At 42.0% G+C, this 11,150-nt stretch overlaps 1 protein-coding gene across 2 annotated transcripts; it reads left to right on the forward strand.

Moving 5' to 3' along the window:
- The first annotated feature begins 54 nt into the window (after window positions 1–54).
- Window positions 55–4,561, forward strand: LOC133919317 (receptor kinase-like protein Xa21). Of its 2 annotated transcripts, XR_009909917.1 has the most exons (3): window positions 74–226; window positions 669–3,253; window positions 3,341–4,561. XR_009909917.1 is itself a non-coding variant. In XM_062363680.1 (2 exons), the coding sequence occupies exon 2, from the start codon at window positions 688–690 to the stop codon at window positions 2,185–2,187; it is 1,500 nt and encodes a 499-aa protein (XP_062219664.1). In that variant the 5' UTR covers window positions 55–226; window positions 669–687; the 3' UTR covers window positions 2,188–2,649. The 2 variants fall into 2 exon arrangements, 1 of the variants encoding a protein (XP_062219664.1); XM_062363680.1 differs by lacking the exon at window positions 3,341–4,561 and having other exon boundaries at window positions 55–226; window positions 669–2,649.
- Window positions 4,562–11,150: the final 6,589 nt, after the last annotated feature.

The following is an 11,150-nucleotide window of genomic DNA, read 5'->3' on the forward strand; positions in this document are numbered from 1 at the left end:
CTAACTGGTAAGTTTGATGGACTCAGTGTCTTCGCTAATGGCGGTCAAGCTAAGATAAGATGCAAGTGTGTGGATGTAATGGCGTTGTAAAACTGTTTTTAAACCCCTGGGCCCTGAACCAGCTGAGTATCCAACTCGAAGCTCACAGTTCACACACCAGTACACCACCCGGCAAAACCAAGGAGAACGAAAAGGTTGCTGTATTCTGCGCTCCAGCCGAGTAGAGGTACCCTACTCACTCTCTCTCTCTCTCTCTCTCTCTCTCTCTCTCTCTCTCTCTCTCTCTCTCTCTCTCTCTCTCTCTCTCTCTCCCCCCTCCTGATTAGTGCTCCTACTTAACAGACCATTTTAGCTTGTTACTTGCTGTAACTCAGCCATGCATGCCAATATTTATCGCTGGGACCGAAGTGTGAACAATTGAATTGACAAAATTCTTCCTTTCTTTTAAGTAATTGACAAGCACATGTATTGCTCGGATATATCGTAGGCGAATTCGACAGGCTTGCGCTTGTTGATTTTTTTTTCGAAAGGAACTTGCAAGCTACCTGTTCTAGCCAGCTATAGAGTACGCGCACGAGTAGTTCCAGTAGTGAACATGCAGTATATAGTACGCCACCAAGTTTATTCTTTATATTTTGCAGTGACAAGTGTCGTATCTGTTTCTCCAGGCAGCTGGTGAAACTCGCCATGCTTATTCTACTGGCATTGCTGCTCCTATGCTATGGAGCTGGAAACATCTATTGCGTTCATGATAACAACACGGATCTGCACTCACTGCTGGATTTCAAAAAGGGCGTCACCAGCGATCCTAATGGGGCCTTAAGCTCTTGGAACTCGGACACCCACTATTGTAGGTGGAAGTATGTCACATGCACCCAGACACGACCATGGCGCGTCTCAGGGCTCAACCTTACGGGCCAAAGTTTAGAAGGCCAAATCAGCTCTTCTCTTGCAAACCTGACCTTTCTTAGTGTGGTTGAACTGTCCGTCAACGGCTTCTTTGGGGAGTTACCTCCTCTTAATGGTCTCCAGCAACTAGAAACTCTTTATCTGAGAAGGAACTCACTTGAGGGAAATATTCCTGATGCACTTACAAATTGTTCCAAACTAAAGAATCTGGACCTCTCTCACAACAAGCTCTCTGGTACCATTCCTCCTAAAATAAGCTCCCTTTCCAATCTAGGAGTTTTGAATCTTGGCCATAATAATCTCACCGGGATCTTCCCTCCAACCTTTTCAAACCTCACCAGCTTGACCTTTTGCAACATTGTAGCAAATCAACTTGAAGGAAGCATTCCCCATGGAATTTGGCAATCGTCCAATATGACGGTTTTGAATCTCGGTAATAATAACCTTTCAGGTGAAATCCCACAATCGATTAATATGTCTCGTCTCCAAAGTCTAGGTTTGGAGTTAAATAATCTAAGCAATGTTTTGCCATCTAACATTGGGGATGCCCTCCCTAGTCTCCAACTTCTAGCGTTGGATGGCAACACGTTCGTAGGTCAAATCCCAGCTTCCGTAGGCAATGCTTCAGGGCTGCAGCTGATAGACTTATCAGCAAATAGTTTCACAGGCCTAGTTCCTGCTTCTTTGGGACAGCTTTCTAGCCTAAACAAGCTAAACCTTGAAACGAACAAGCTTGAAGCAGAGGATAGGCAAAGCTGGGAATTCTTACATGCTTTGAGAAACTGTGGTTCTCTAATCGTGCTCTCACTCCATGGTAATCGATTGAAGGGAGATATACCAGATTCGGTTGGTACCTTATCCACCACCCTTGAAAAATTGTCATTCGGCAGAAACGAATTAACAGGGATAGTTCCCCCTACCATAGGGAACCTTCATAACCTGATTCTACTGGGACTAGAAGAGAACAATTTGAGTGGTGCAGTTGAAGAATGGATTGGGAAGCTAAGAAACCTACAAGGTCTATTTCTCAGTGGTAACAACTTTACCGGGCCAATTCCATCCTACATTGGCAACTTTACTCAGCTGACATATCTCTATCTAGATAGAAATGAATTCGAAGGCTTCATGCCTCTCAGTATTGAAAACCTTGTACAGCTCTCAGAGCTGAACCTTGCCGACAATAACTTCCAGGGTAACATAACTATATGGGTTGGAAATCTTAAACAACTCATTCGACTAGACCTTTCATCAAACAAGTTTACTGGGGAAATTCCTTAGTTATGGTCTGGGGCAATTCCAAAACTTAGGAACAATAGAAATGGACCAAAATTTTCTCATAGGAGACATTCCGACGTCAATAGGCGACATAAAGGGCTTGATCTTACTCAACCTTTCCCATAATAATTTGTCGGGGAGCATCCCTATAACCCTCAATTATCTATCAATCCTCAACAAGCTAGATCTTTCATACAATAATCTCCAAGGAGAATTACCACAAAATGGAGTGTTAGCAGATCCTACCGTTGTTTCACTCTATGGAAATCGGGGACTCTGCGGAGGAGCTATCATTCTCCATATGCCCTCATGCCCAACTGTTTCTCATAGAATTGGAAAACAATATTACTTGGTCAGAGTGTTGATTCCCATATTTGGCTTCATGTCACTCCTATTGTTGATCTACCTTTTACTCCTTGTGAAGAAGACCCCCCAAAAAAATATATCACTGACTTCTTTTGGCCAGGATTTTCTTAAAGTTTCTTACAATGATCTAGATCAAGCCACAAGGAACTTCTCAGAATCTAACCTTGTTGGGAGAGGAAGCTTTGGTTCAGTCTATAGAGGAAAGTTAAAGGAAGACAAAATGGAGGTGGTCGTGAAGGTTTTCAACCTTGAGATGCAAGGTGTAGAGAGAAGGTTCATGTCAGAATGTGAAGTACTGAGAAGCATTCAGCATCGGAATCTTCTCCCCATCATAACTGCATGCTCGTCGATCAATAACGGTGATGATTTCAAAGCTTTAGTTTATGAGTACATGCCTAACGGGAATCTGGACACATGGTTGCATCCCAATGGAGAGGGTAAGGCTCTAAATAAGCGTCTAGGCCTAACCCAAAGAATAAGCATAGCCGTAAACATAGCTGATGCATTGGACTATTTGCATCATGACTGTGGAAGGCCCACTGTTTATTGTGACTTGAAGCCTAGTAACATCCTTCTAGATGTTTATATGACCGTTCTTTTGGGAGATTTCGGTATTGCAAGGTTTTATGCTGCTTCTTCGTGACATCAACATGCTCAATCCGTACAATCAGTTTGAAAGGTACTATAGGATATATTCCTCCAGGTATGGTGATTCTGTATAACCTTTATTTTATCTAATACAACACTATACTTCTACATAACTTCACATTTGACATACATGCCTATTTAGAGTACGCGGGCGGAGGCCATGCATCAACTTCTGGGGATGTGTATAGTTTTGGAATAGTGCTTTTGGAGATGCTGACGGGTAATAGCGGGCGGAGGCCATGCATCAACTTCTGGGGATGTGTATAGTTTTGGAATAGTGCTTTTGGAGATGCTGACGGGAAAAAGACCAACACATCCTATGTTCAAGGATGGACTTGACATCGTCAACTTCGTGGAGAGCAGCTTTCCGGAACAAATGTTACAAGTCATTGATCCTCATCTCATAGATGAATGCAAGGACTTTTCTCAACAAACGATGGTACCAGAAAATGTGTTCACCCAATGCGTGGCGTCTCTGTTGCAGGTCGCGCTTTCTTGTACCCACGCATTGCCAACAGAACGAATGAACATGAGACAAATAGCCACCAAGATGCATGCAATTAAGACGTCATGTCTTGTACGGAAATCTAAGAGTCTATTTGATAGAGCTTTAACTTTAAAAAAATTTGAAGTTAGATTTTTTAGTTCTAAAAATTTGTGGAACTAACTATGGGTACACTAGAGGTGTTTGTATGAGCTATCTTGTTTTTATTTTAAACTAAAAATATATGTTTAAACTACTTTATTTTAGTATACAAACTATATATCTAATGTGGAGCTGAGAGCTAGAGCCCTGCGAAACAGAGCCTAAGTATGCTAGCTAGAGCGACTTGTTTAACTGGAACTGTGGAGCTGCGGCCCTGGGAGTTAGCGATGGGTATGTAGGATTCTTTATGCTCTGATCCCCGAGAACGTTTTGAAGTCTCAATCCATTATGTTGTTCTTTTTTTTTAAATAATTAGAGTACAAATGTACAACAAGACTTTTTGGTGAATAACAAAATTACCTAATATTTGTATATGATATGGATCCTTCTATATCTGTTCTGGAAATACAGAGGACCAGATGACCACATGACTAGAGGACCACTAGCTACATGTGAGGTGTTGAGAAGCATTTATCATCAGAACCTTCTCCTATCCTAACTGCATGTTCAGCTATAGACAATAGAGGTAATGATTTCAAAGCTCTATGTTTCCCGAATGGAAACTTGTGTCGAAGTTTATAAACTTGAAAAGTAATAAATGCGGTCGTACCAGTATACGCAAGGTATACGAAGTAAAGGAGAACGATGTAACGGGAACATGACCTTTATTCATTTATTATCGAATTCATAAAGTACATGATTTCTCAGATTATAACATATTACTTCACAACGCACACGATGATCCGATGATTATATCTTCTTGGTTCCCGAGGCTTCGCAAAGTAACTCCGGTTAATTACGCCTTCGAGCTACCTTCGATTAAGCTACGCTGATGGTCGTCGTCTCGAGGTTGTCTCCGAGTCTGCAAAGCTGTCTCATTAACCATAGGCAACCCATCATCGGTCGATATTGACCTCGACATACTGTAAAGGCAACAGAGATGAGTTAGCAGTACAGCACGACGCGTAGCTTCAACCGGTGCAACAGCTAGGCTACGATTAAAAGCTCAGCGCCGTACTTAGCTCACTAACTCCCTCGGACCTCAGTATGAAACTTCATCGGTCAACCAAAAGCAACAGGCAACAGCCACGGAGGCAAAAGCCACACAGGCCACAAGCCCCGATGGCAAGGGTAATCACATTTCTCGCTGTTGATTGCTCATAAATATCACGGAGGGGAGGTATATGTCATCTCCCACAGCAGTAGAATGATTCAATAGGCAACAGCATGACCAATGCTTCAGTAGGCAGCAAGGTGAATAGGGGGCAGCATAAGATTGCCCACCATAGGCCTTAACAACACTGTTGGTCCAAGTCATTATCAAGCAAGGAAATTGCCACTGTGAATTGATCAACTCCATCTGAGCATTGCCACCATCAAATAACACAGAGAACACTAAACAGCAAAGGCTCCACCCAATTCAGCCTTTAAGCTTCAATTTAACCATCACAGATGACATAACAACAATAAGGCGCAACAATGGGCCATGGAACCGAATTGGCCTCATCACCTCAGGAGCCAAGAACACGTCATCCGGCAACAAGAATACGGCTACAGGCAAATCAGGCCAGACCAACAGGCCATACATTGGCCACATGCCGTAACACAATAGCTAGGCTCAGAGGAGGCAGCAGAGAATACACACACTCCACCCGATCCCAGAACAGAGAGGGATCACGGTGACCAGGCTCCAGAACAAGCACAACGGTGACATGATCGCAACCCCAATAGAGAAAGAGAGGTCACAGTGGCCAGGCTTTAGCACACAAGCACACCACACCGGCCGGCAAACACATCGACTAGGAACACGCAACGGCGAGCACGCCCGGCCGGCAAATACACCGGCCAAGAAACAAAGACCACAACAGCGAGCACGTCTGGCCAGCAAACACATCGGCGAGCAGCGCATCATAGGCACGTGTACACGGCCAGGCAACATACAACGCGTCGGCACGAGGCACACAACGCAAAGGGGCACGAAGCCACCACGGCACGACCGGAGCGCAGCGCTATGGCTGGAGCAGATGTGAACTCGATGGTGCGACGGCCGGGCTCGGACATGAACACGATGGGCATAAAGAGGAAACACACGTTGGTGGCCGGGCAAATAGCATGAGCACAACGACACGCGCACAGGCACGGGGGGTGGACACACCGGCGGCCGGGCATAGCATAAACACAATGGCACGCATATGGGTACAGGGGAGGAGAAACACACTGACGGACGGGCATAGCATAAGCACAACAGCACGCATACGAATAGCTAGATCGACGGCGACGACACGATGGCTGGCCGGAGCAACATGACCACACCCAACATAGAATCGATCGAAGGAATAACAAGACAAGGGAGATCAAACACGCATGGCACGATCAGACTCACCTGTGCGAGCGAGAGGACCGAGCTTCACCATCTCGGCGGCAGGACGACAATTGGCGAACGGCAATCGTGAATCGACGACGACGGCGAAGACAACACTCGACCACGGGTCTTCCAATTAATCTCCCCCTGCACCCGTTCCCTTCCCCTTATATAGGGGCGGCTAGGGTTCCCCGGGAAGAGATAAAGATCGTGGTTGGTTAGGATTTGGGGGAGGAGTCCCGATCGGGCACGGTTGGAGATGGGGATAAGGCGACGGTGGTCCACCGAGCAGAGAAGGAGGACGAAAAGAAAGCGCATGTGGTTGGGCAGCTTTGGGCCCAGGAGATAAACAGCGGTGCGGCCAAGCCAGAGAGAGGTCAGCGCTGCGTGAGATAGGGGCGGTGCATACGAGTGGAGAAGAAGCACAGGAGTTCAGGTGCGGGGTGTTCTAAGTAGTTTTTGAGAGAATGAGAATACCTTTTTTTTTATTGATGAGTTTACACACATATATACATGTTCAAGGGACAAGAACATGTCCATTCGGATGGCAGTTCCACCCAAATGGGTGTCCTATTGTTGTAACTGCTAATGACAATTTAATCACTAATTGATCACATGTTTAACCGAAAGGGTGTCTATTCATAACACTCCCTCTTGATCAATTCTGCGAAGCCATACGCATTCACGTGATGCTTCATATAATGCAATTATTTTAGAATGATTAGTGGATGTAGCCACTAGAGTTTGTTTTGAAGACTTCCATAAAATAGTTGTTCCACCATTTAAGAACACAAAACCAGTTTGTGACCTAGCATTATGGGGATATAATAAGTAGCCAGCGTCAATGTATCCAATCATATTCATATCTTAATTTCTTTGAAAGAAAAGACCAAGATCTATAGTGCCTTGAAGATATCGTAAGATATTCTTGACTCCTATCCAATGACGTTTAGTTGGAGTAGCACTACGCCTAGCTAGTAAGTTTACTGCAAATACGATATCAGACCTAGTGCAATTTGTAAGATACATAAGCGCCCCAATGGCACTAAGATAAGAAACCTCAGGTCCCAGTATCTCTTTTCCTTTCCCCCTGTGGTCTAAATGGATCTTTCTCCATATCAAGAGATCGAACAACCATGGAAGTCTTAGAAGGGTATGATTTTTCTATATTGAATTTCTCCAATATTTTCTAGATATATGCGGCTTGGTGTAGTAGAAGACCTTAAGGAAGATGCTTGAGTTGTATTCCCAAGCAAAATTTCGTTTTACCCAGATCCTTCATTTCAAATTCCGTCTTTAGATGATTGCGTGCTTCATCTATATCTTCTGTATTTCCGATGATATTGAGATCATCTACACAGAGATAATATAAAATCCTGTTGAGGATTTTTTTATAAAGACACATGGGCAATTATCATTGTTGGAATATCCCTTTTGTAAAAGAAATTCTTTTAGTCGGTTATACCACATTCTTCCCGACTATTTTAAACCATATAATGATTTTTTAAGTTTTACACAATACATGTTGCGATTTGCGTTTGGATTCGAAATGTCAAGTCATTCGGGGACTTTCATATATATGTCCAAATCAAGTGACCCATAAAGGTATACGGTCACTACATCCATCAATTGCATAGATAGATTATTTTGAACTGCCAATGAAATTAAATATCGGAACGTGATTCTATTCATTACTGGAGCATAAGTCTCATTGAAATCAATGCCAGGTCTCTAGGTGAACCCTTGTGCTACAAGCCTCGTTTTATATCTCACCACCTCGTTGTTTTCATTCCGTTTGCGGACAAAAACCCACTTGTATCCCACAGGAAAAATGTTACGAGGAGTAGGTATTACTGATGTGAATACCTTTCTTTTGGAGAGCAAGTGTAATTCTACCTGGATTGCATCCTTACATTGTGTCCAGTCTGAGCGTTTGCAGCACTCTGCCATGGTCTTTGGATCTGGATCATTGAGAAGGTCAGTTTGCAATCTTTGAGGAGAAATATGTGTCGATAATTGTAGTCTTTCCTTCAAATGATTCTCCAGAATCAATATAATTGATGAAAATTTTATCTACTCTTTCCGACTCATCGTGATTTCTCATTGCGATTGAGTTTGGGTGTTCCGATATCCCGGTATCAGTATTTGTGTGCACAGATAAGCTGGGATTTGGATGTTGAGCATCCAATGGATGTATAGTATCCTTAGGCCTTGGGTGTCTTTCAACTTGACGTTGTTTGCATTTATTGTTTTGGAAGAAGGATTTCTCTGTTTCCGCGGTAGCTTGCAAGAAGCTTTATCCTTTGTGTCCGTACTTCTCCCCATTTTATTTTGATTTGGGAGTTGAGTGGTTTTATTTGGTACCTCCACTCTTTCCAGCACATTTCGAGCAGAAATATATGATTTAGTGACACCTTTATTGTTAGTAAATGCATCTGGCATGTTATTTACAATATTTTGCAAATTTATAATTCTCTAAACTTAGAGTTCAGATTCTTAAGTATGTGAATCTGAGGAGGAAATGTCTGTGACATCCCAATTAATTTCCTGGCATTCTTTCTAGTACTTGAAATCTCCCCCTAATACCAGAAAATGCTCCTCATCAAATATACAGTCAGCGTATTGAGCTATAAATAGGTCCTCTGTTAGGGGCTTGAGATATTTTATGATCAAGGGAGAGTTATACCCTACGTAGATCCCTAATTTCATGTGTGGGCCTATTGATGTACGCTGCGGTGATGAGATCGGTACGTATACAGCACAACCGAACTTTCGCATATGGGAAATGCTTGGAGGATTTCCACGTACTAACTGTAGTGGGGAAGCAGTGTGATATGCAGTTGGTCGCAATTGAATTAAGTCAGCAGCGTGTAAGACTACGTGACCCCAACATGAAGTTAGTAGGTTGCAATTATGTAATAATGGTTATGCAATGAGCTTGATTCTCTTTACGAGAGATTCGACCAAACCATTTTTAGTATGAACGTAAGGTACTGAATGCTGGACTTGAATTCCTAAGGCCATACAATAATCATTGAAGGCACGTGAGGTGAATTCAGCCGCATTATGCATTCGAATGGATTGTATCCTATGTTCAGGATAATGTGCTCATAATTTAATAATTTGAGCAATTATTTTGGCAAAAACATAGTTTCGTGTGGACACACATGTGACCATTGTGTAGATGCGTCAATGAGAACCATGAAGTACTTGAATGGTCCAGTTAAAGGTTGGATATGACCATATATATTGCCTTAAATACGTTCAAAAAATTTGAATGGTTCAGCTCTGATTTTAAGATAAGAGGGTCTTAAAATTAATTTCCATGTGGCATATGTGGTGCACACAAAATCCAAAGATTGTGAGAATTTGGCAGTATTTATGCTATGATCAATTGAATTGCATATAATTTTTCACATCATCCCGACACCGGGATGACCAAGGTGATCATGCCATATTTGGAATGTGTAACATTTTGAAAAATTACCTTATACGTAACATGTGGTACGGGTTTAATGTATGTATAATACAATCCTGAGAATAAAGAGGGAATTTTCTCTAGTATTTGTTTGACATATCCGTTATTTTTGGTAACGAGGAGATATTCCTCTTTATTGTCATCATGTGTTTTGATATGAAAACCATTTTGACAGATATCTCTATAACTTAGTAAGGTACGTGTTGAATCGGGATACAAGAGTGCATCGTCGATTGTAATTTGAGTACCCATAGGGAGTGATTATGGCGCGACAGAGCCAACAATCATAGCACCGTTTCCCGCGATCGTCAAAACATTTCCTCGACTCTTTTTCAGAGTTTGGAAATATTTAATCTTCCTTAGTATAGAGTTAGTGATACAGCTATCCACTAAGCACATCTCCTCTTTCATCGGATTGTCTCCCGTAATCATCTATATATATAGAAATAGAGAGTGAAATTCTTCATAGATATATAGAATACATAAAACTTTATTGAGTATCAATGTGTTAATACATTATTGGAATATACAACAGTATAAGATGACAACAACCTATTACAACACTATGTAGGACATAGATATAATAATATCTAATTAATTAGGAGCATAATTGAGATCTCCAAATAAGTCGTTAGAAGCAAATTCCACAAGCATATTGTCCATGCTCTCAAGGTCCTCATGCTGCTGAAGAGTGATGTCGTTGTTCGGTTCTGGATGAACGCTTTGGGAACAACTTGTCGTCCTGGTGGTATCAGGTTGAAGATTGAAATGAGCTTCAAATCTTTTGCCTTGAGTTGGTCGGCTTTGTCCGACGGACTTAAGGTAGAGATCAACCAAGTGTTTTGGGGTATGATATTTCTTAGTTGTGTGACTGTAGCAACCACATTTACGACAAATATCAGATTTGTCTTTGTTGTTGTTGAAAATGCCCTTCCTCTTGTTGTTTCTATGGAATTTCTTTTTCTTGATGTGGTTCTGCTTGCCTTTGAAGTTTTTTGGGTGGTGTTTGTTGCTGTCGAACCTCTTAGTATTCTGAATATTGGAATTTAATTCAGGTAAAGGGGCGATGCCTATAAGGCACTGGTGATGATTTTTAAAAAGAAGTTCATCATGATTTTCAGCCTAAAGTAAAGTATGAATTAATTCAGAATAGTGTTGATAGCTCCTAGCACGGTATTGTTGTTGCAATATCCTATAGGCAGGAAGCATTGTAGACAAAAAAATTTCTATTTTCTCCGCATCGGTGGAAGCTTTATAAAAAAAAAGCAATCTTGAGCAGGTCTTGTGAACAACATGGTTGTATTCTCCAATGGACTTAAAGTCCTGGAGACGAATGTCAGACCATTCGCGTTGTGCTTCAGGTAGTATTACTGCATTTTGCTGTTCATATCGCTCTTTGAGCGAGTTCCATAGGTCATGTGAATTTTCATTCATCAAGTATTCAAATTTTAAATCTGGATGTAAAT

This window comes from Phragmites australis, chromosome 5 (assembly GCF_958298935.1).
Source record: "Phragmites australis chromosome 5, lpPhrAust1.1, whole genome shotgun sequence".
NCBI classification, from domain to species: domain Eukaryota; kingdom Viridiplantae; phylum Streptophyta; class Magnoliopsida; order Poales; family Poaceae; genus Phragmites; species Phragmites australis.

Excerpts from the sequence above, each read along its gene's own strand:
- LOC133919317 (XM_062363680.1), top strand. The coding sequence starts at position 688 with ATGCTTATTCTACTGGCATTGCTGCTCCTATGCTATGGAGCTGGAAAC.